The 26,441-nt window shown below is 37.4% G+C and overlaps 1 protein-coding gene across 1 annotated transcript in view; it reads right to left on the bottom strand.

Annotated features, from left to right (window-relative positions):
* Positions 1–26,441, bottom strand: part of UTRN (utrophin) — a 404,863-nt gene that overhangs the window by 46,931 nt on the left and 331,491 nt on the right. Inside the window, exons 63-68 of the mRNA XM_080615656.1 lie at positions 25,151–25,297; positions 23,108–23,186; positions 17,967–18,027; positions 6,428–6,489; positions 5,365–5,439; positions 1,292–1,493 (exon numbers count right to left, since the gene is read on the bottom strand). Of these exons, the coding sequence (XP_080471782.1) occupies positions 1,292–1,493; positions 5,365–5,439; positions 6,428–6,489; positions 17,967–18,027; positions 23,108–23,186; positions 25,151–25,297 (626 nt within the window). The remainder of the gene's footprint in view (positions 1–1,291; positions 1,494–5,364; positions 5,440–6,427; positions 6,490–17,966; positions 18,028–23,107; positions 23,187–25,150; positions 25,298–26,441) is intronic.

Below are 26,441 nucleotides of genomic sequence, written 5' to 3'. Positions count from 1 at the left end.
CAGCATTATTTTTTCTCCTGGAATAGATTTGAAAGGGGAGCAAGGAAACAGAGTGTAAAAGATAATTTTATCTCAGAAAACATTCATCTTCTATTTTTCGAAGTTTGTCATGGTATTAAAGAGCAATATTTGAATGCCAAAGCATAATACACAGTCAGCACATCAGTGATAACTTGTTGTATGTACTCTTTTCTCCCTTTCACTCTCCCCTACCACAATATTTAAAATAATAAGAGAAAAAAATATGCACAAAGTACAGGAGTACTGGCATGTAGTCCTCTGCGCAGAGGAAGGGGAAGAATGCAAAAAGCTGTGAACTGTTAGAATCTGGCACTGATTGAGTGAACATAGTGAAGATATTGCACACATCAACAAGTAACAGCTGTCTCGTAAAGCCAGGTGTAAGAATTTCTATCCTTATTCAAGAAATAATTTTGCCCTTTCCATCTTCAAACAGAGAGAAATGAAAGAAATTTGGTAAATAACCTCATGCAGCTTAGAAATTTGGATTTGTAATTCTGTGTATAACTCCAAACTAAAGCACCTATCCAATTAGACTAACTAAAGCAACCACTCCATGTATTGCACTATTGTGTTTTTAGTCAGCTGCAGAAGAGTCCTGAAATTCTGTTGCTCAAGCAATGTAACTCAATACATCATATGAAATGGAGAAGCTGATAGAAACCAAGTCTTTTCCCAGTTTTTTTACTATGGAAGGGCAAGGACAATAGTGAACATCACTAAGAAAAATGAGCAATAAACTCATGACTCAAAATCACAACTAAATAAAAGCATACTAACTTTAGGTCATGCAGGCTGACATAGTGCAGAGAGGTCAGAGTCTGACATTCAGCAGAAGAAAGAAGTGTCTGGGGACTCAGAAAGGACTGGCCAAAATCATGAGGGGCTGCTGGAGTGGCCTTTTTCATATCCTCTGAGGATAGTAGTAGTATAAAAGCAGTTCAAAGTATAAAAGATAGTTCAAAGATTTGAGCAGGACAGCATAAGAAACATTTCGTTATAAGCAACTGCACTTCCATTACTAAGACAAAAATATCAAAAGATGTAATTTTTCATTAAAGAACTTCTCAAGGTTTTATCATTTTTCTATTATCATGGACACTTCCTCAAGAAAGTAACTCAGAAAAATAGACAACAGTCCCATAAGTCTAGCATTTTTGATATATCACATATGCAAAAATCACCAGAGTTCTGCCCCCATGGTTTATACTTTGTTAATACTATATTAAATTCCTGGGATACACACTGTGTATAAAGACTTCTTACTTACCTATCATATACATTGAGTAGCCAGTTAAGACACATGTCTACACAGAGAGGAACATTCACCATATCTCTGTGTTTCTCTTCAAGTCCACTGTAGATGGTTGTGAGACAGCTGATCACATCCTGGACACCAATCAGTTGGTCATTTTGACTCAACTTGTGCTGTTTGAAAACTTCACTTGTTGTGTTCAGGTCCAATAAGTCCACTAACGAAAGAGGATTAAAAAAAAAATAAAAATTAAAAAAGCAAAAAGGTGTAAGATGCATAAGAAATGCTTGAGCATAACACTTATAATACTTGTTCATGTGCATATTGCAGCAAATGCTGCAGAAAATTAGCTAAGATACAGATTTCATTAAGTAATATTATAGTGAAAACCCCTTCTCTGTGATAAGTCAACAGCATTTTGACACTATATATTTAAAAAACCAGGATCAACAAGAACACCATAATGACACTGCACAGACTGAAGAGTATTTAAAAAGCCACTGAACTAATCTCTGTAATTAGAGGATCCTAACTTCAGATGTACACACACTGGCTTAGAGGATTCTTCACGTTTACCATAAAGCTGAATCCCATTAAGTGACTATCACTTTTGATTGCATCAAAAAAGAGCAAACTGTTCAGTAACAATGTTCTCTTAAATGCAGTAAGAATATTCTGAGGCCTAACTAACTGAACAGCGGTTGCTAAATTCGGGCCCAGGGAAATTATTTGTTGTAGTTTTCTAGAACATTAATGCTATGCTTTCATGGAAAATATTTTGATCTCCCTTATTACAGGATTCTTCCTATAAGCAGTTGGTCATGTGATGGGTATCCTACAGGTGAAAAGGGTTTTGCTTCCCAAATCACACAAATATGATTGTGAAAATCTGGGGTTTGCATGGTGAAAATAAAAAGCTATCAACAAGCTCTTCTAATTCCTTTTACAAAACAAAGTAGAAAAGGGGAAACTTATTTTGATATTAAAGAAAGAATAGTGTAAGTCAAACGGTGGTATAAACCTCTGTGACAGTTTTTAATAGAAGAGGGGACTTTAGGGAAAGAAAAAAACAAAGTTGAATACATTAGTACCCTTGCTACGGCGTATACAACTTGAAGTATATTCCAAGCTCATACAGAGCTGTTTCTGGAGTGTCAGTAACACATCTACACTATAAATGTCACTTCTCAAAGGAAATGAAACACGACAGTCTCAGAGGTGTTGTAAATTGCTCTCCACCAATAATGTTAAATAAGGATCCCAAAAAGGCAGTCTATGCAAATTAGGCAAGTCTAGCTTGGGCTGGAAAATAAGTTCATCAGAAAAAGTAGGAGGAAGTCAACACTAACCACTATGAGCATATCTTTCAAGAACTCAGTGATCATCTACCAAAAGATAAGGTTATGTGTCAAAAGAAGTTTCAAAGAGGACCTTATCACTCTCTATAACTACTTGAAGGAGGAAGGAGAGAGGAGGTGGCTGGTCTCTTCTCCCAGATAACAAGTGATAGGACAAGAGGTAACAGCCTCAAGCTGCGCCAGGGGAGATTTAGATTGGATATTAGGAAAAATGTCTCCACCAAAAAGGTGATCAGGCACTGGAACAGGCTGCCCACGGAAGTGGTAGTGTCACCATCCCTGGAAGTGTTCAAAAACTGTGTAGATGAGGCCCTCATATATGGTTTAGTGGTGGACTTGGCAGTCCTGGGGTAACAGCTGGACTTGATCATCTTGAAGGTTTTTTCTAACATAGCCGATGCTATGATTCCAAATCCCTTTTACCCAGTCTACCCTTCCTCACATCACTGTAAAATAAGAACTGCTACCCTGCAGATCTTGCCTTTCCTCTCCCTCACTGACACTGGTACATGCTACTCTACAGCATCAGCATCAGACTTGCAGGGGTTTTACATTTGCTTTATCTTTTTTTAATTCCCTCCCTCAAGCCCATCTCTCAGGATGCAAACAAATGCCAGTTATATATATTTACCAAACAGGCAGAATGCTAATTGCTGCAAACACCTTGCCATTAGTTTGACCTGAGGTAGCCAAAGTATTTGACAGTACACTGCACCATTATCTTCTACAGTGGCTGGAAAATATGTAATATACTGGAAAAAGTTCTCAAGCATATTTAAAACCAAAACAAAACCACCAACCCTACACATCACAACATGACATAAACTATTTTTTTGTGAATCTATTATTTCTGTAAGTTTTTAAATAAACTGTGTTTATGCAAATGGGGAAAAGCTAACCTGAGACTTGCATGCTTTTGCTGGCATGAAGCCTACTATACACAGCTTTTAGTGCATTTTTGCAGTACCATTTTGCATCTGTTTGAATGTACCGAACACCCAGTCTTGCTGTTAACCACCAAATGGACACAAGGGTAATTTCTGCAGTGAGGAGACTTTTCTAAAGAAAAACTATAAACAGAAACCACATCATTCAGCAGGGTTCAAGCAGATATGAGTGACTGACTCAGGAGCAAGTAGTTACATGCAGCTGATTTGAGGTTGCTGAAGTTCTACAGAAAATAGGCAGGCATTGCTATGGAGCTTTTGTATCAGCAAGACCTTGTGAATGATAGCAGTTCCTTTAAAAGACTGCATGGCTAAGCTAAGTCTACACAGTTCTTGCTTTTAGTCTGGTGCGCGACTTAATCTTCATTCCTTAACCTTGCTGATAATCCTGTTAGCATTCATATATTTTAAATCACCCAGCAGAGATCAGTGACAGAATTCTGAATATACATGACAATTTTGCTCCCTTTTTGTCTTCTAGTACTATGCTTCAGTATCTGGGGCAATATAATTTCTTGAAAACAAGCTAAAGTATGCTGCATGAGAATAAAATATGACAGTCAGGGTCTGGTGCTATATAGCTGCCCAGTACGACTGCAACACAGGATACTCTCTCTGGCCCCATTTTTCTTCTGCCACAGTGGGAAAGTGCTCTCAGTATGTCTGTCCCACATAAACTGAAAGGGAGAAGCTAAGAATTTGTTCTTTCCAGCCTGCAACATTTCTCAGCTTCCTGAAAAATAAATACACTTAGGTACATATGCACATACTAGTCTCTGCAGGAATCTACCTTCCAAAAAACAGAACAAGACGGAACTTGACTACTTTCCCACTTCTAAAGGGGGGTGGGAGGGAGTAACTTCCCCAGAACCATGGGGTTTTGGCACTTATCAAGACCAAAGACTCAGAAAGGAGAGCTGGCATCAGCAAAGTTTTCCGAAGTATAGTTCTCAAATTACATAACCCTGAACCTGCTTGTATAGCACTAATATTGTGTCACCAGCCCTCACTGCAAAGTCAAAATCCATCATGTGCAAGCGGGACTGTGCATCCTGCTTCAGGTGTGCCCTTGGAGTTCTCAGCAAAAAGGCCTCTGCAGCTATACACATGCTGAGGCTGTGACAGCAATTTGTCACATTTTACAGTTTACAATGACCTCATTTTCTAGTGATTTGTTTTGACATTTTCTTTGCCTTAGCACATAAGCCTTTCTGAAGCATTTTGCATCCAAACACCTTTAAAAAACATCTACAGTTAAAATTACAGGAAATACAATGGAAGACTACAGTAGTAGATTAGTAATTCAGACCAGAGAATGAATGGCAGGGGCACAGAAGATGATCCTTTTCCTATCTTAAAACCACCAAGCAACAGCCAAAACCAGAATTCTTAACAGGGCTTAACCATTCTCCCCTTCCTCAGGGAGGAGGTGCTAGCACATGCTGTTTTGGCTATCTCAGAAGTCATTCATGGGACAGAAGGAGGTCAAAAATCATCACAGTCAAAGGGAATTTGACCTGTTCCGTAGCAAGAAATAATCAGCTAGGCAAACAAAAGGAACAGCACTGACTGCATTTCTGAAGGTGGTCTTAAAACTGTGCCAGATGACAAGCTCCTGTTACAATGACACATACTATTGGCAAGTCTTCCTGCCATTTTGTTGGTTGACAATTTGTCAAGGATGTATCTGGCCCCTTGTTAAACATGAATATTGTTAGATTTAAGTTGACCCTCCCTTCCCAAGTACTGTAGAGAAACAGTTTGTCTCAAAGGCCAAACTCACAGCACAGTGCTTTCTGCAGTCTTCGGATTTTGATGGCTGTACGGTAGGCAGAGAAGCGTACGTTGTTCAAGTCAGCTGGAACAGCAGAACAGAAATATGAGCAGCCCTAAAAATAATCTGGAAGTTTCCTTTACATGTGAATTTCACATTTTGGAAGGAATTTGATATCCCTTCTCTTTTCTGCAATGAATTAGTAGGATAGAACAAGTAAAACAAACTGAGAAGTTGGGGCCTCAGTCCATTCCAACTTCAGGGAAAGCCTTGCGACTCTTGAGAGTCCAGAGCCTTCAGAGACGGGCACACCAGAAATCCTAACATTACCTTGGTGCATGTAGTACATATACAAGAGTTTTAATACATATTAAGCAGTGTTAAGTACTTTCCAGACAAGTGCTCAAATACAGTATGTTTCTCAAATATTTTACAGCTCCATCAGATAATATATAAGAAACAAAAGGCAGCAAAGGTCAAAGTAACAGAGACAAAAAGAGTTTATTTAAGTCACTATTTCTGTGCCTTGCCTTTGTAAACAGTGCTTTGAAAGGGACAGTAAGATAACCATAAGCTCTATTTCAAAAACAGATGAGTATCGTAATATTTTTCCTCACTTCACAGTATTTTACCCTTTTGTTCTTTAGAAAGGGACATTTCACAGTAAATGTAGATGTTAGCAGGGCACATTTAACTAGTTGTACCATCATATGGGCTAGCCTTTACTGAAAGCGTAGATGTTCTGCTTTATTACAAAAATCATTTCACTGCAGAAGGCATCCTGCTTTAAACACACAGACAGCCTGCATCACTGGATAATTCCTAGCGGATTTAAAGAGATAAACAAGATAACTGCATTAAACAACAGAGTCAGAGCATATTGTTCAGAATTAAAAGTACTGAAAGGCAATACACATGACATGATCAAGGCAGAAGTTTTCATGCAAAATGTGTCTCATTGCAAGGTGGGTAATGCTCTGTAACACACAACTGGGACATGGTCAGCAATCAAAGCAGGTTTTACTCATGGAATGAACATCACATAATGGTTTATTTTAAGAAATTCACTCACCTAAGGACTGGAAGAGATCAGTCATTTTCGGATGATCCCAACAGGTTGTCTGTGTCTCATGACTACAAAGCAATGAGGTAATCAAAGTTTCAGGTAACACACATATACACTTCCAAAGAACAAAACCCCAAAGATATTTTGTTTTTCTGTTTAAGTGGCAAGAAATCCCTCAGCTCTTTAACAAAAATGCATGATCCAAGTCACTTAGCTCCTTGATTTTTCAACCAAAAAGTTAGACAGACAACAGCCTGCCTGTATTTAACAATATTTACTTTTGATTCTAAGTGCGACTCTGTCAGCTGAACTTGGACTTTGCAGCGAAGAGGCACACTAACAAGGTAAAAATGCAAAATCTCCTGGTGCTGTAGCACAATGAAAGTATTTGTAAAATCATTGTAAAAATAAAAAGCACTGAGGTTTTATTTCTTTGCACATCTGAACACATATCAGAACACATACAATGATTTTAAGTTTTACCTGTAATACATCACAGGACCATTTAGGTTGGAAAGGACCTTTAAGATTGAGGGCAATGGAAACCCTGATCACCATTCACACTCCCAATGAATAGCTATTTTCATTTAGGGGGTGTGTTCTACACAACTGCTCACAGAATAGATAGTGAATAGGCAGCAGTACTTAACCCATCGTTTAGCACTGCTGTTTCAATTCACCACAGTTTCAAGTATGCAGCTATAGGGGTCAAAACTTATGTCAGGTCTACTGAAATCTCCAATTCCTTTCTACAAGCCACATTTTTCTTGTATTTATCAATATTAATTGCTGAAAAGATTGCACAATCTTGCCTCACAAAGTATTTACATTTGAATTATAAAGAGAATTAATTAGGGAAGTTATAATAAAAAGATCATAGCATTCCCTTTAAAAACTAATGATGAAAAATATATGATGCTAGGTTAGCAAATCTAACAGCAGTAAGCAGAGAACACCATGTATTTCACCTTTGTTTCCATTTATAAATTGTTAATATGCACATATTTCCCCACCACACACACAGAGGTATGCAGGTTTTTCCACACATAGGTTTGCAAATAATGACTTTTAATGGCACTTTGCCATTAAACGTAGCGGACTGTATTTTCAGTTGGAATATATAAATGGCTGTATCTCAGTGAGTGCACAGTAATTTGCCATCACCAATTATTTTTTTTTTTTAATTAAAAACTCAGTGAAGAAAGTACCCTTTTATACCAGGTAGAACAAAAAAAAAAAAAAGGGGCCAGAGACAGGACATGTACTTCAAAGGGAAGGTAGGCTCCAAGCAAAGTAAGTGCTGAGGGCCCTTCTTTACATTACTCTTTGATATTCACTAGTGGACACTGCATACAATAGGTCTCTGAACAGGGGATATGATCTTCACTTTACACTCCATGCACTAGTGTGACCTTTCCAGCTTTAAGTCTGATCTCCACAGTCAGCTTTTCCCCAACATTAGGCTTAACTCTCTGAAATGGGTCCCATTTGTATGTCTGGCACCATCACAACTTTGTGAGGTGTTCTTCATGTAAGTTCATAGACAAAATATGTATTTCTTTTTTAGTTTAAGTATAAATAGGTATAAACTTTTGGGTATAAACTTTTTTTAGTTTAGGTATAAATCTTCTTTTTCCCTTCTTTGTGATTATTCTCTAAAACAATTGAAAGTAGGGAGAAGAGAGAACACATTTTTCCTGAACTTAAACTTTAATTTGGTTTCAGTTTGATAGTATCACATGAATTGCATTCATGTTTCAAATTCTAAATGAGGTTGCTAAGGCTCTGATATGCTGAACTCCAAAGCTAAAACATACCAGTATCTAAATCAGTGTTTCTGCAGTTTCTAGAAAGAAACTTTTGAAACAGCACTATGTTTATCCTTGCCAAGAAAAGAAATTTGAGAAACAAGAAGCTTGACAATTACTTTCCTGGAAGGGGCACACCAATCAATCATCATGAAGACAATAACAAAAAAGGATGTATCTAGGTGTGATGCCATGCCAAGGTAAAGGCAACTGACTGTCCAGCATTCTCAAAACACCTGGCATGAAAAACCTACAGTATATTAGAAAAACCAACAAACACAGCCTCAGTAAATAGAAAAATACAATGGGTCATACTGATCAATTTATTAAATGATCTCAAAAATAGTCCTGAAGCTGCCAAATATCTGCAATATCATGTTAAGCATGCTGCCATTATCATGGTGACAATTTAGAATTTATTTCTATTGACAAAACCCATTGAATTGCCCACTGAAATGGATCCCATATGCAATCAGTTTAATAAAGCCTGTTTTAAGGAAATTGCTTCATCTCAACTTACCTGATCAAAAACCCTGCCCCCCCAAAAAAAACCCCATACTCCCCAAACCAACCAACCAAACAAAAAGACCAAGTCCAGCGATTTTACTATGAACATCATAAGTGAAAAATATAAAATTTTCTAAGAAAAGACTGAACTAAAACACCTTCAAACTTCTATGTGAAGGTAGGTGGCAGTACTGTGACAGAAACTTTAAATATAGGTGTATGTAAAAATACATTTAACTAATTTAAATTCTGAAATATTAGTGCAAACACTGCATGCGAACAATATGCAATTTAGCTGAGTCGAATCCTGTTCACTGCCTTAGAAACTATAATGTCAAAATAAGCCATGATGGCAAGGACTTTGCTGAATCACAGCCTGTATTCCTCAGTTAACTATTTTTTGGCATTAAAAAAATATGTTTCCATGAAGAAATCTATTTCCTACTTGTGGGGTTTTGTTAGCAGCAAATGCCTCTCTACATGAACAACAATGGACTGATAGCAGAAGTTGATTGGAAATTACTTTTTCGTTGCAACAAATTTTAAATTTTGACAGGTACAGACACCTTTTCTCTTATTTAAAAAAAAAAAAAGAAGTTTAAATACCTGGATAATTTCTAGCTTTTCCCTCTCTGTGCCCTCCCAGAAATATACTGACATACTCCAGTATGCATCTGTAATCCTTAATTAGGATGTGGGCAGATTTAATTGCAATTTGGATTCCAGGCTCTAAGTAATTTATAAACCCATATGTAATGAATAAGAGGTGGCATTACCAATCAAACTTAATTTCCTTAAATCAGGTTTTCAAGAAACAACAGTTTCATTATTGAAACTGTCTGCTTTAAGTACCCAGTTTCAGCAGCAGCTTTATCTGAAAGACTAAAAATCAGTTCAATTGTGACCACATGCTGTGCAAAAATGATGTTATTTATATTTTGTGCATGATTAACATGAAACAGGAAAAGGTGGAGATACCCAAAATGTCTGTATCCTGCATTATCATTATGTTTCTCCATTTAATGTAGTAAATACATGAAGAGCTAAATTTTCTCTTTACAGAAAAACACTAAACATGAAATTTATACATCATAATGACCAGAAAATACTGTTGTTTCTATTTTTGTTTGAAAGAGAAATACATTTGTATCAGACTGTGTATAGACTAATGGGTTTTGAAAACTTGTAACACAGTTCTTTTGCATGCCACATGGATTATGTGAGAATGGAGGCCCAATGAACATCATTTGGTGGAATTCATCCAAGGTTGTCTGTAATTACCTAAAAGTCAGTACTACCTGACAGCTGCTAAATGACTATACAAGGTGAACATGATTGTGCCAGCCTAATCCCAAAACACCTAGCAAGGAGCCATCCATAACAGCTAAGCAATCCTGTACGGTGATCCAGCAGAGAAGAGGAATGGGCTCAGGGTGACTGAATAACCAGCTCAACAGCCCGTTCATGTCAAAGGAGACAGCAACTCCATTGCTGTGGGCAGTGCTACTACCACCACTGAATATATTCCATGGATAAGCTTCACTTAAGGCAAAATTCACCCAAGCCAGACTACTCTGGACAGACCTGAGGAAAAAAACATGTGACACAAAATTTAAAGAGAGCTGTAGAAAACAGGAGAAGAGGGAAGGAATCAGTCTCAACAGCGACATTTCCTAATGCAAAGTTTTGTTTGATAACAATTTTGTAATATGTAGGGACTTTTATGTGGATGCAAATTGATTTTCACAGGAAGAAAAAAATGGGTGTGCAGACAACTTTCCTATGCTACAAATAAAACTGTCAGAGAAAGAACTCATTTTATTAGGCGGTCCAAACAGGAGGCATGCAAGACAAAGTGCTTTCTGGTGATTTGGTTTGTAAAGCAGCTCTTTGAAATAAAATCTTTCTCTGCTGTAGCTACGGTATCTTTTGTGTTAGACGCAAGACTAATGCAAGCAGATGATGCACTGAGAAATGTGCTTAGAAACTTTACAGTACTGGGTGGTCTGTAGCAGATGAGACAGATTTGATGAAACTGGGGGAAAACTTTCTGACCACAATCTCTCAGCTCCTTTTATGCAAGCTCATGACATAACAACCTACTCAGAAATACATGCATCACAGTAGCTACGATGGCCTGTCAGTGATTGCCCAGAGTGTAAAAGCAGACTCGGATGTGCTCATGAATCAGAGAAGCCTGTGATACTTTGCTCAGTAAACACAAATAACATCAGACCTACAAAAACAAGGAAAATGACAAAGAAGATTACACACTTTGTAGGTATTTTACATGCATGTGTGAAAGATGTCATTGTTAGAACAAAGGACCAGAAACTGACAAGTTAGCAGAGTTGCTAAACCAAGGTAAGCAACTAAAGCAGTATGCAATCCATTCTCAAAAATGCTCCAGTCATTTCCTGAAGATTTCCAGACAAAATAATTTTACTACATCATGAAAAGAGCTCCAACTTGATTCCTCAGGAGGCCATAATTTTCCATAAGTCCCAGAAAGTAATTAGATAGAATTGGATGGATTGTTTTTACTACAGAGACACAACAGGAAACTTAAGAAAATCCAGCCCTGTTATCTGCCAAGAAAGTGAAGAAATCCCATTTTCTATATCTGTCTATAGAAAACAATCTGTAACTCCCAGTGATAGAAAACTAAACCTGCAGAATCTAATGGAATAGCGGAAATCTAAATTTGGAATGATGCTAAAGTTAAAAGACAAAAGATGACAGGGTAACTGGGGAAAAAATATAAGAAGTTTATAATTCTTAGTCACCTCACTGAACTGCAGAAAAGACTCAAAACAAGCATTAGCATTTAGCCAGGAGCAGACAAATCTACTGAGTCTTCCCTCTCTGTTACAACCACTGTGGTAGTTCTGTTCCAGGTCGCAATTACACTCACACCAAGGCGCATCTTCTCTGGGAAATACTCTACTAACTTCAAGAAGAACTACCTGTAGAGTGAAGTGATATTTACCCTGAGTGAAAGCAAACAACAGTTGGGCTCATTATTCATCTTGCATGCAAATGGGACTAGATAAAAAGAACTTTTCAAGGTCCACAGGAGCCCAAGTTACAAGATTTCATTCTGTGCAGCGAGTGGCATAAGGGATTTCTGCTACGACAGAAGTGAGAAGGTCTACAGAGCATTAACACAAGTGGTGCAAACATTTAACATCTTCCCACTTGATTCAGTCAGTGGAGAATTAAAAGTGTTGCACTGACTGAGCTACAAGAGAATTCATTCAGTGTTATTTTTTAGTGGCTAGTATAAAAAGTCGAAGTTACTCAGAGTCTCTCAGCTCTCTTCCGCAAAACTTACTGATGCAGTTATAAGCCACATAGCAAAATATGCATCCATGAATAGTTTACAAGATGAAACAGTGTAATTTAAAGTCTAAATGCATTTGTGCATATCTCAGTAACTAAAAATAAACATTATAACCATAAAATATACCAAATTTTAAAAGCTACATATTAATGAAGTGCTCTAAAGCTTAAATGACAAACATTTACCCTTGCAATCTGTTTCTTATCCATTATGTTTGCTGGCAGCTTTCTAATTATAATTGGCAAAGATAATCCATGTTAAAAACACTTCCTGGTTGTAAATACAGAGCTGAGAAACAGCTAGCTTGTCACTTCTGATCTTTAGAAGCAAGAGAACAGTCTGGTTGAAACTAAGTAGTATGTCTCCAGGTATTGGCAAGCTGCCCATGGAGTTGTGGAGGGGAAAAATAAAATTCAATTCCTTCTTTTTTAGCTTTTTGTCTACATGAAAGAATACTAGAGACAGATTTGTGGGGGTTTTATCATTTCCCAGCACAGGCAAGGCCTAATGCTGTATTGATAATCACTGGCAAACACCACAAGATCAGACACTGAAGCAGTACTCTGGCATCATCATGTTAAGCTGCTTTCTGCTCCTGTAATCAATTTGCATAAAATGTTACCTGAAATCAAGATCTTTACTGATCAGTAATGAATCAACAGTACTCAGAACTCTGACTTTGCTGCCCCTGCCAAATATCAAATGGCATAATGTCTCCACTTTACAAATGTGCATGGTGCTTTATCTAGATACAGATTTTTTTTTTTCTTTTGTTTTTAAGCCCATTAGAAAATACTGTTTCATGAAAAAGAGTTGGCATAATGCATTGCAAGGCTAATCTATAGTAGAGGTTGGTGGAACAATTTATATGCAGATATTTTGAAATCTCTCCAGAGAAAATGTACTATTGCATTTCTTTAATAGGAAACAAAGATCAGCATAGGAACTAGTAATTGAAGAAACTCAAAACCTGAAACCTCTATCACCTTTCTCCGCAAATTATTTTTTTTTTTTTTTCCTTTTCTGAGGGAAATACTGATATAGGAGGGGGATAAAATAGGATTTTTAAGATGTCAGTGATGCCAGCCTCTGCAGGATTACAGAAAAGTAACCAGGGTGACTATGGAGTTTGATACTGATCAATTTGATGATTACACCAAGAAATTGCTATCCTTATATAATGCCCTGCATGAGATTAAACTCACTGTGACCCTTTCTGTATTACCCTTTTGTTTCTTCTGCACAATACAAATATGTAATAATTTATAGCATTGAAAGGTACACAGCTGAAGAACACTTAAATTACAGATAAAAGAACAGTGAGAAATGCCAGGGTAATTATATTTTCTGCACATTGCTTGCAGTTCATTGCGTTTTCCTCAAAGATGTTTAATGATCATACCTAGTGTTTCCTTTATTATTCTGTTTCTCTTCAGAATATTTTTATTGAAGTGCTATGCAATATAGGCTTTATTTTTTTAATTTTCTGTTACAGAACCCAAGCATGACTTACCTGTGTGATTTAAATAGTTATAAATGAGCAGCAGACAACTCTATTAAATCTCAAACCTTTGCAAACCAATCTATGAAAAGTGTATTTAATGGCAAGTTTGCCAAACCTTGTGCTCAAACTTCACACTTTTGTTAATAAAAGTGCATTACCAAATACTGCACCTGCTGTGCTGTATTCTCCTCCATACTACTCAGTAGTCCCATCCTCTTTTACAAAATATGGAAGAATAAGCTTTTTCTGCTTTTTAACAGCATTGAGATCTTACAGATTCAGGTAGCCACTGATTGAATTCTACTGTGACAGCGAAGACTGAGACTACAGAAATACAAAAACTCCTATCAAATGTTGTAAGAAAAAAAACCAGGACGCAAAAAAGGCTGAATAAATCACATCAACAGAGGCAAAGCCATTTGGAAAATGCGGTTTATGCAGTAAGACAACTCAAGAAGTGAAAAAGACAGGTTAAATCATGTGTGTAGGTTCAGTTCAACCAAGTATCTGCCACAGCCCAGGCGCACACACCTTGACAAACCTGGGCTCCTTCTTCCAGCCAAGCAGAATAGCAATTCTTTCCAAAATATCCCAAATCCAGACTGCCTCTGTCTGAACTTACGGGGCAGAGGAGTTTGTACAGTGGCTTGTTAACCTTTCACATACTTCTGTTGCCTGATTAAATAGAACCCCAGAAAGGGCAGACATGCCAGCCACTACTAAACATGGGTGGGGAGAACAAACTGACTACAAAGCCACCATGGTGCTGTGGCATGCTAAAGACCTCTTTCCCTGAGACACTCCTCTCTATGTGCGTGACTGCAAGTTACCTCTGGTATCAGGAAACAAACAGGACAAATGTTGCTCATCTGAAAATGCAGCCGTCTTGCATCTTTTTGACATTCTCCTTACAGATCCATTGCTTCCTAAAGTAATCCCCTCCTGCTTTCTAGTTGCAGTTCCCTACTTTTTTTTTTAAACTCCATTCTATGTGTGCAATAAAACTGTGAAGAGCGCAGTACTTTATTTATTGTTTTAAATACTCAACAGAGGTAGAACTACATCATCATCTGCAGCTATGTCACTTTCTGAATATTTTACATTTCTCCTTCAAAGACACTCATAAAAAGCAATCAAAATGAAGTAAGGGTACGAATTTATGGTTGTCTAAGAATAGTGTATGTTCTCATTCAGAATTAAAGTAGCCTGACTTCAGTAAGCATTTATTTCCCTTTCAAAGTTAATTTTTAAAAATTCACATTTTTCAGCCGCCAATCACTGAATGATACTTTTATTCTCCTAGTTCTGGCTTTTTTTCTCTCCTTTGCTGTAAAATGAACAACTGGTACCTTAAAAGTTCTCCTTGAACATACAAGTCTTGCTGTAAAGACAGTAAACATAATTGTTCTTGAATGACAGTTATTGAGGCTCATCATAATTTTCACTCATGTTTTATAAAGGCACCTCATTCAAAGATGTTAGTAAAATTAAACAAAAAGGAGAATTATTCTTTCCCTCTATCCCAGAATTTATTTCTATATTAAGAAATCAATAAACCATTAAATCCTGATGACTGTTCTTTTGAACTGTATTACAAAAGCTCATGTAATCACTACATTCAATTAAGTTTTTCGTGTTGTACTGTTATCCTCTTTTCTTTAAACTATATCTGAAATTTGGGAATGGAATAAAAGAATATTTAAAGCTAAGAGTACTCTCCAGCCTGATCATACCAAAGCAAATGAAGTTCAGAATCAGTTCTTTTCCATTTTGTTTGTCACAGCTCTGTGTTTTATCTAGCTGCTGCTGCCAACATCGAAGTTAGATCAGTAAGCAATAAGAAGAGAAGAAAACTGCCAAGGTCATGCTGCTTGTCAGACTGCGAAGCTGCTGAAATTCAGTATTCCTCCTCATGCTTTTTAAAATTAATAAATCCTACTGGCTACATGTAACATCATTCTTCTCTTTCAAGACACAAGAATCAACACATTGCATCAACAGCATGTATCATGTTGAAAATAGGGAAAGATTACTGGGAAAGTCTTCTTTGAGATGCAGTAGTTAATTTTTTTCACTTCATCCTCAAAATAAACCAGTGGTCTCTGTTTTATAAAGACCTCGACACTCACAGAACTTGTGCTGCTCTTGTGCCCCTTTATCAAACTTCCTGTGCAAGACCATTATAACAATTTCTAAGAGATGCTAGGGTTTGTTTCTGTCCTGGGTTCAGGAAAGTCAAAAACACAGTGCTGCACCAGCTACTAAGAAGGAGAAAAAAATGACTGCTACTGCTGAACCCAGGACAGTTTCTCAGCCCTGACTGGCTTCATTTCTCAATCTAGCTCCAGGACAGCCGACACATTACTATCAGAACACGTCCACTGTATCAGGGGATACTTTGCCACCAAGTTACGTGCATGTAGGACTGCATCTGCTGCACACTCTGGAAAGACCTACTTTCTTCTGAACTAATCATGATAAAAAAAAAAGATATCTCAAACCCTGAAATCTGGCTGAGGTGGAGTAAGGTATACATGAAATATGGTAGTTAAAAATCTTTGCTTTGCTCAGCACAGATCAGAGGCTTTAACCTTAGCTTGTTTTATCTGTTGTGGTGGTAGGACTATCCACCCTATCTCTGTCTTCTAACTGTGAATGTGACAGGGAGCTCCACAGATCTCCTCACAGTCCAAGTCACACTTAGTGAACACCCCCAAATTCAGCTACCAGCTCTGATGAAATAAAGCAGGAACATGAGTTGCCATCTTTCAAAACCCACTGAGCACATATCCACAAAAAAAAAAAAACAAAAAAACAAAACAACCACCCCCCCCCCCAAAAAAAAAAAAAAAAAAAAAAAACCACAAAAAACCAAAAAAACAACCAACAAACCCAAACTGTTTCAGGATAGTTTTCCTCTTGCTCTCTGTAGTTTTGAAACTTCAGTGCTTTCTTTGAATTACTGCTGTGATCATTTTCATTGATCACAGGGGTGATATTTTCACTGTGCTGCTGCTTGAGTCTGGGCAGTCAGAATGCCTCCACATCCAATCTCTGCCCTCTCCTCTGCCAGCTGGTACTAAGTGAGGAATCTCTCCTCCTGGGTGTCACAGCTTTCTGTTGCTTTTTGCAGAACTTCTCAGCAGAGGTACAAATCCCTTTATAGAGAATCCAAGGATATGCACAGTAGGTTTTTCTTTTTTTCTAGTTACTACTTGGATCCTTTATAAAAAAAATAAATCTTCATATCATAGTTAAAAATCAACCGCCACACCTCAGGAATGATAACAACAGATTTGATCAACATAGATTTGCTGGTACCTGCTCTTCAAAGATCTCAAGCACTCATAAACTATTTGAAGCACAAATTGTGACACTTGGATTTATGACAGAGCAATATGCAGTAGTAAAAAGCCCTCACTGATGTTCTTTAAGAATGAATGATCTGCAGGTCCAACTCATAATCATCCTATCAACTTCAAAAACCTACATTTTTTACAATTTCAAACCAATAACATTTTAACACAGATTTCCTTCAGCCTTAAACGAATTACTCTGGGTCTGGCTTACTATACACTGTACCTTCTTAAAATTTCATTTACCTCTCCGGCAAAAAGCTATCCTTCTCTCAAAGCTGCAATCTTTGACCTTCGAAGTACTGGCAAACAGTATATGAATAAATATTGATGGAATGAGAATACCCAAGTCAAGGACTGCTCAGAGTAGAACACATCAAAATCTCTGCACTTCCACAACTAAGTATTCCCTACCATTTTCAAAATAAATACCTCAATCATTGCTCATCATAACCAATGTATTTGTGCAATTTTTGTTTATATTTGCATTAATGTTAAATTTACCTTAATATTAAGCATTATAAAAACTTCCCTAAGGTAAATAAAATAACAGGACAGTCAATACATCTTATTTCTGAAGGAATTTTGTACAGAATGATGAATGTGCTCTACAGATATTAGTCACCACTGTTCTGCTATAGGTTATAAACATTGCATTTTTAAATACATTATGTATTCAGCTTTTTTTCCTTTACTCTACAGTATATTATACTCTGGATGAGCCGCACACATAAGCACAGGCCTAGCTTGAATACCAATACCATATAACACTGTAGCATCTCTGCTGTTTCCTATCTGAGTGGGCTTTTATGTTAAGGATTGCCATTGATTTCTTTTTACATATTTCTAATTTATACAATTTTCAAAGCAATAAACACAAAAATACATGTTATATGCAGCATAATACTATGTAGAGAAACTTTTGATAACATTTGTAGCTATTATTCAGTACTTATGTTTTTCTGCCAGGTTGCGGTAATAAGACCCTCTGTTATGCTTAAGGAGAAAAGAATCAATGCAAACTTACTTGATATAATAGGGCACTTTGTTATGTGAAACAGATCTCTGCCATGGAAACTGTACTGAGGCTGAGGAAATAAAGAGAAGGTGATTATTAGAAAGCACCTTTAAAAAAAAAAACCCTAAATAAAAAAAACCCCTATCTTAGAATCATAGAATAGTTAGGGTTGGAAAGGACCTTAAGATCATCTAGTTCCAACCCCCCTGCCATTGGCAGGGACACCTCCCACTAAACCATGTCACCCAAGGCTCTGTCCAACCTGGCCTTGAACACCGCCAGGGATGGAGCATTCACAACTTCCCTGGGCAACCCATTCCAGTGCCTCACCACCCTTACAGTAAAGAACTTTTTCCTTATATCCAATCTAAATTTCCCGTTTAAGTTTTAACCCATTATCTTTATTTTATGTTTTTATTTTACAATTAAAATTTCCCAGACAACTCTCAGTAATTAGAAAATCAGCTGAAGAAAACAATGTCAATCTGTCAAGATTATTCTAGGCAGCTATTTGAGGCCAAGCCGGAAAACAAAACAAATGTGGTGATTCTACTTCAAAGAAGGATAATATATTCTGAGCAAGCAAGCTATCCATCTGATGAAAATGGAGACACTGGTTTTCCTACCACAATACAATTATTATCAGTTTAAGGTTTCAAAAGAAATGCTTTCACTACTATAATTAATGCTCAGCAACAGAACAAAAGGGAGAAATATCAACCTTATTTTCATTAGTTACCAACCTTAGCTCCCATTTGCAACTCAAATAAATATTGATTAACACTGTATCACCAACAAAAAAGGCATTAAAATCAGTCCTTGGACTCCTTGCTGAACAGTAGTAATCTTTGCAGAATTTATGCTAGTCTGATACACAAATACCATCCATAACAGCAAGAAGCCTTCTGCACACTGAGTTCCAAAAGGCATGAAGTCATACATGACACCATGATTCTGCTTATTTAAAGATCCCAGGAGAGAATAGGGGAAAAGTGTTCAGGCTAACAGGACTGCTGATGCATAACTTAAAAGTAGCTATTTACTGAAGAACCAAAGGTACATATGTGTCCCACCAGAAATTATCAGACTAGTACCTGGTGAATTAGGGGTTTATTACAGAAGAAACTCACTTCAATAGATTCAGTGGAGAAGAAGAGATTAAAAGAATGGGTAGGAATAACTGATCATCACAATGGGATGAATTTAAAGCATACACACATGCCAACACTTCCAAGACAAAAAGCCTACTCCTTAAACGCCACTTCTTAAAAACCTGGTAAAGTGAGACACAGCTTTGACATACACTGGATCTCAAGTAATTAAACTCTCAATGAATGTAATATTCTTCAAGCATGGCTCAATTTAGAGTTCATCCCTCTTTAGGAAAAATTAAAAAAAACCCATTTGAAAATAACTCCTCTCCCCCTAAGACCTCTCTCAAGGCTGCAGTGAAGACTTCTAAACTGTGTATGCCCCATAGGCTGGTGCTGCTGCAGAGAGGCAGGTCTCTCCCTGCTCCTGGCTGGCTGTCCCCTGAGGGGTTTAATGGCTGTCACCTCTTCCCTGACCACACAAAATTTCATGGCTTATAATTTAAGAAACATTCATTTACTGAAATACAGATTAACTGGGAAGAATATTTGGGAAACTACAGGAACCAATGAAGCTACATTATTCACTAGGAAAAATAGAGAAATCTCCCTATCACTACTTAAAGAAGAAAATAACATTTGCAGTAAAGAGGTAGATAGTTACCGGGTAAAGTTTCTTCAGTGTTGCAATTTGGCAGCTATGGTGGCACTGGTACTACTATACTAATAAGTCAGCTAACTAAGAAGAAAAATCTGGCCATAGTTTGCTTACATACAATTTACGTGCTGTAACAAACTATAGATATTTTACACTGACACTGATATAGACTAAACAACATAATAAATTAAACCATTAGTTATTACAGGCCAAGTCATACCATGCCTATTTTGGAACAACCTTTCTAAAACCATTGCAAGCTCTCTGCTGCATGAAGCTCTGCAAAATGATATTCCCATTCTTATTTAAAATTAGTTTCTTGATGAAAACTGAACAGAGTAGTTACTGATTCTGGCATTCACTAGCAGGTCTGCAGATATTAGTAAGGCTGGACACTACTTAAACATGCTCTGAGCAGGCCGCTTGAAGACCTGGGCTATTTGTTAGGGAACATGTGGAGTTAGCGCACCGTGGATCTTTCAAGACTACGCAAAACACCACAGAGATGAGTGGATCATGGGTTTTAGAAAAAAAAAAAAATAATTACAAAAAAACCCAACAAACAACAAACAAACAAAACCCAAGCTATTGTATCTAAAAGCAAGAGACAGCAAAATAACCCCTTTGCAAAGAGTCACGGATAATAAGGATTCTTCATCTTTACCTGTATTAGGGATGCGTAAAATTTACTGATTACTAACTTACTTGCAAGGAACTCACTTTCCATTTCAAAAGCACTGAAAAAAAGAGCAATTGCCTACAACTGATGGAAGGGGAAGAATAGCTTAGATAAGAAAGGGATCATAGACTGTAGTGGCCTACTGTTTTACCTCAGCCTCCTATCGCAGGGCACTTTAGGAAAAGCCAGTATCATATTGTTTGCTAAACTTAAAAAATATTCTGAAGCACTTGCTTAGCAATGGTCTGGATGAATCCATGTAATTGGTGTTCAAAAAGCTCCGAAAGCAGTAATAAACACTGCACTGTGCCTTTTTAGTAAAGAAACACTATTAGCCACTGCTCAGATAAATGGGACTGGAATCAGGGTGCTAGATAATCTCATCTAGATTGCCTTCCCCATGAAAGGCTGAACCTGGAGAAATTATAAGGTCCTTCATAATGAATCTGATGAACAGGTAGAAAAAGTTTACAGATTAAATGACAACTAGGGGCTATTCATCTGAAAATGGAATGATGGCAAGCTATAGTCTCTTGTTAGGATTTGGAGCAAGAGTAACAGGTAGGTGAGGTAAATTGAAAATAGCTGCTGTCAGTGCAGCTTTGGTGATATAGATTTGTATAAAACATACATATCATAATCACAGGTTTAGGAGTTTGAGATTATTTTATTCAGAATACTTCTTTACTTGTTCCTCACAGAAGTCATTTGTGGCTGCTAAAAAGGTTTGAAAAATTTCATTTAGAATACACGCTATTTCAACTTGTCAGGATAAAACCTTCATTTTTCCAGATTTAATGATTTTTTTTATTACTTTCCTTTGAAGTTACTGTGCCTGACTTTCACTTAACAGACTTCATATAAAGTTGTAGGTATTAAGTTCTGTAACTCTGTATAGTTCAAGCTTTTAAAACAGGTTTGATTTTTTGAAGAAGTTTTTGCTGTAGGTTGTGGGGAGGGAAAGGTAATTTGTTTTGAGCAAATAATTTAAATGGATAACTGCGTATTATTTGGTTTTGGAGGAGTGCAGTACTTACTTGGCTATAGCTCTTTGCGGTACCTACCAACAGGCATCCTGTTCTGTTTAACTTTCCATTCTTGACTTTTGTATGTAACATAAACCAAATGTCCCCTTAAGCCTGGAGAAGATGCCCTAAGCAAGGCTGAGGCATGCTGATAAGTCTCTTTGGAAATAATTCTATGAATGTCTTATCTAACAGCAAAGCCAGTTCACTACACAGTCTTTTGAATACAACTATTTGTAGTGGCATGCTGTAAGGTAAATCAAGGAAATGATCCAGGTCAAGGCAAATAGTACCAGCCAACCTTGCCTGGAAATCTTCCTGTTTTTCATGTAGACTTTTTCACTGATTTTCCCTCATTCCAGTCACCTGAATATTTGCATTGGTCCAGGTGAAGTGAACAGACTTAACAGTGACACAGGAGTGAAGTCAGGAACTCCACAAACCACCTAGAACAGGGCAAACTGTGTTTTCCCTATGTTACTTCCTAGTCTGTTTTAATTACACAGACTAGACTGACTACTCTCCTAAACAATTAATCTGGCATTTTCCAAGAGTGCCAAAGGTACCACTCTATCTATATCCTTTTTACAAATTATTATGTACGTGTACTGGTGTACTGTTGAGGTTATAAGCTCAAGATTGAAAGGGCTACAAAACCATGGTGGTAACACTATGCAATACTTCTAGTGGGGTTTTAAAAAAACTCAACCAAAAATATCACACACTTCTAAAGTTGTTTGGCTTGTCAATTAAAAAAAAAAGACAAAGTGGCTCCAAGTATTGTTATTTAGCGTAAGAGCGCTAATATTTTAAATACACTGCATGTTGTTTACCATGATGTTTACTGAAAATCTAGTCAATTCAAGAAGAAAACATGGTTATCATGCAATTCCAGAATAAATTGAGATTTATTTATTTTTTGAAATTACATTAGCTGTTTAGCTATACAGTGACATACAGCACTTGAGAATCTCTGGGACAGATCTGCTCATTTTTATGCTCACTTCCCAACTCCTGCAATAAATTTATCTTTATTATTGAAGCCTCCAGTTAAAACCAGAGACCTCATTGGGCAAATGTTTTATATCATGAGCTCTGAAGCCGGCAGGTAAGCTAGAACATCAGAAAGCCAACACAGATCTTGATATCGCAACCTATCTTATCTACAACAAATCAAATGAGAATGAGGGAGCAAAGGCATCTGCTTTTGCCTTCTTAGTATATGGAAGATTGTAGGCTTACAATTTTCACTAGAAAATGATGAAAGGACAAGGCTTGAAGAATTGAGGCAGGCATGCTTTCTGCACCCCATTATTTGAGGTTCCAGGAATGTATGTCATGAAGCCTCTAATTCCACAAAGCAAAAGGAAACTGAAGAAAAGGGGCTGAAAAGATGTGGTTATGAACACATAAAGATTCTGGAACAGCCAAATGTCAGACCTTGTAGCAAACAGAAGACAAAGAATGAAGTAACCAGAGGTGCAACAATAACTCAGCAAGATATTGCAATGAGAAGCACACTAGTGAGAATGTCAGTGGAGTTATGAAGATGAAACTCCCCTAGAAAAACATGTAAACAATAACATGGTAGAGGAACTTCCTGTTTCTCAAGCCATAGGGGAATCTGGAGTAAAGAGCAGTCGGTGTCTGAGAAAGCCATCATATCTCACATGCATCTGTTAAGTCAAAGAACTTACTGGAAAGAAAGTGCTGTGATGCAGGCCCAAAATCTCGGTGTGCCTCCTGTAACTGCTTAAGGCGATCCTCTACAGACATCTGCACATAAACACAAATACACAAAATTCATATTGCGCTTACTTTGTAACACCAGAACCATGATAACAAAACCAATTATTTACATTAATTTTTACTTATATAAATTTAGGCAGTCCATGCGTCATAGCACTTATTTGACATCCACTTATTCAAGGCTACCGTTTTCTTTCATTGGCTTGATGAATGTCATGTTCATATTCGTGCAGTGTTCCGTGAGAGTACTGCAGATCAATAATGAATAATAGTAGGTTCATGGTGACTATAGCTGACTGCTGAAGTTTCTGACCTCCTCCCAACCCTTCTGTTGTCCAAATTTCCATAGTCAGCAGGTCTTAGTTTGATTGTACTGATCTCACAGCTGCCTTTCCAGCATGAAACCATTTTGAAAGATACTGCTTCACTGGCTGACATGGTCTCCTCCTGGTTTATTAATTGAAACTGCACTAGCAAACTGTCCTGGGTTCAGCAGTAGCAGTCAGTTTTTCTCCTTCTTAGTAGCTGTTGCAGTACTGTGTTTTTGACTTTTGGCCTGGGAACAAAGCTGATAACACTGATGTTTAGACTGACCAAGGACTTTGTGAGTCTCATGCTCTGCCAGGGAGGAGGAGGGGCCGGGAGGAAGTGGGGACAGGACACCTGACCCAAACTAGACAAAGAGGTATTCCATACCACAGCACGTCATGCCCAGGAGGTAGAATTGAGAGTGCCTGGAAGGGCTGGATCACTGCGGGGTGGGGGCGAGGTACCGGTTGGTGAGCGGTTGTATTCTCTTCCTTGTTGTTTCCTTTATCATTATTATTATTAGTGGTAGCAGTAGTGATTTGTGTTATACCTTAGTTATTAAACTGTTCTTATCTCAACCCGTGGGAGTTGCATTCTTTTGATTCTCCTCCCCGTCCCTCCAGAAGTGGAGGGAAGAAAGGTGGGGGGGGTAGTGGACTTCATGGTTCTGATTTACGGCCTGGGCTTAAACCACGACACAAACCCAGCAGCAGTTTAGCTGCTTGGTTAACTCAGTTTGAGAGGACACATACACAAAAAACCAAAAAAAAAGGAAAAAAAAGAAAAAGAAAGCCACTACCATATTAGGAAAGGGAAGGTCTGATCTGACACAACAATTTTGCCCCTCAGGAGCAACTCATTCAGCCCAGAAACTGATGCCCAGGTTTTGAAAATTCTGTCCCACTTCCCTCAGCTAGAGAGGTGACAGATCCTCCATCCTTACCCTAATTCTTTCAAACACTTAATATCACCTAGAAGCCAGGTAAAGAAATAAATAGCAACTGACTCACTGTATTTCCTACCAAAAACAGAGTGACAAAGTGCAAAAATTGATAAATGAATTTTTAACTGATGTAAGAAACTTCATTAAATCATTCACTGAAACTGTGCATGAGTTTGAACTGTAATCAGGCACACTGATTTACCTTTCTCAGACCATTTAAGCACAACAATCATAACTAAGCAATATGAATCTTTCATACAGCATATCCTCTTCTGTTTTATAATGCTAAATGTACTATTGCTCACATCCTGTTACAGCTTTACCAATACTTAAGTCACTTTAAGTGAAATTCCCTGCTGAAACTTAACGCTCAAACCCAAAATAAACCAGCATTCACATAAGCTGGAAACACAGCAGAAATATGTACACCATTTCTCAGTGAGTGATTTATGCAGTAAAAATACTGCTATAAGACATACAAAATACCATGCAGCAATAGTTCCCCTTAGTCTCCAGAGATTAATGTCTCCCGAGTGAGTAAACTGCTGGGACAGTGAGTAAACTGCTGAGAAAGGAAAAGTTTTTTTTAAGCTACAGAACGAAAGACAGCTCCCTATGTTGCTTTGGTACCACTAGAGTAACACCTTAAAGACAGAAATAATGGACAAATGGTAATAATGCCTCTTTTTAAGAGGAGCATCCCTTCCCCCACACCTACTGTACACATTCAGAAGAATACCTGTAAAAGTTTCCACCGCATATTAAGATCATCCAGTTGACGAGACATCTTTAACGATGGATAAAGGTCAAGTGGAGACAGCTGACTGGACAAATCATTCACCGTCTTAACTTTCAAGTTGATGGGAGCAATTTCTTCTCTAAAAGCCTAAAAGAGTAAGAAGCATTCATTTATTTTCAACAGACACCTGAGCAGCACAAAAGGGTGCTGAGTTGCCCAACATGGCAGCTTATGCTAAACAACTCAAGTACATAACTCAGCTCTCTGGCAATGAATGATCACTCACTTCAGTATTCTTATTAACTCCTTCACTCCTTTATATACATCCTTAGAGAAAAGAGTATGATATTTACTCAAATGCCCATATCCAAATTGTGCCCAAAAACAATTTAACTAAGTTTTTAGTGATGCCATATAGTTTTAGAACTTTTCTTTCCAAAAAGAAATACATGATCCTCTATCAGGAGCTTTAGCAGTCTACCATGTGTAAAGTGCTCTTAAGAAAAAAATGCATGCAGTAACTACAGTTTTCCAGGATTAAGCAGCTGACAAAAAAATCAATTTAAAAGCTATTATTGAATTAGCAAAGCATGGAGGAATGTATCTTCTAAGGAAAAGGAGTACAATGTTTTACCTGGTTACAGCTGTAGAGTAAAACTATTACAATGATTAAAAAGAAGAAAAAGGTTTATTGAATTTAATGGAACTAAATACAGTATTAAGATAAAATTGATGCAAATTTTAGTTACAGTTGAAGATGCATCAAACGTCTTGCTTGCTGTGAGTTGTTAACTGTTCAATCCTATAAACGGCTTGATTAAACATCATGCAACAAGCCAAAAACAACTAGAAAAATATTTTCTTTAGACAATTCAATTATTTACCTCCCTTCAAAATCTCTATCATCCCGCCCAGGAACAGAAGGAACCTACTGACAAGCAGAAGCCTCTGTTCCAGAAGCATTTGGCTTCTGGACAGCCAGCAGGGCCATACTACTTCAGCAGATGTTACAGTTTTTTGAGCAGCGATGAAAATCTAAAAGACTTTGCTTTACTCTTCTTTATAGAATAAACCATCAAGATATGACAAACCACTTCTTAACTTGAGAACAAAGAGCAATTCAGCACCAACATCTTATTGCTTGCTTTAGTATCTATACTAAAATGTAAGCGGGGGAGGAGATATATCGCTTCTCAGATCAACAGCAGTCTGGATATAAGTCAGCTCTGTTTTTGTTTTAAAGATTTTGGTTCCATTAAACCTGAATGTACAACAAAGTTTGGAGAAGGAG

This window comes from Psittacula echo, assembly GCF_963264785.1.
Source record: "Psittacula echo genome assembly, chromosome: 4".
Lineage (NCBI taxonomy): Eukaryota > Metazoa > Chordata > Aves > Psittaciformes > Psittacidae > Psittacula > Psittacula echo.
This window is presented reverse-complemented; position numbering and strand designations above follow the sequence as displayed.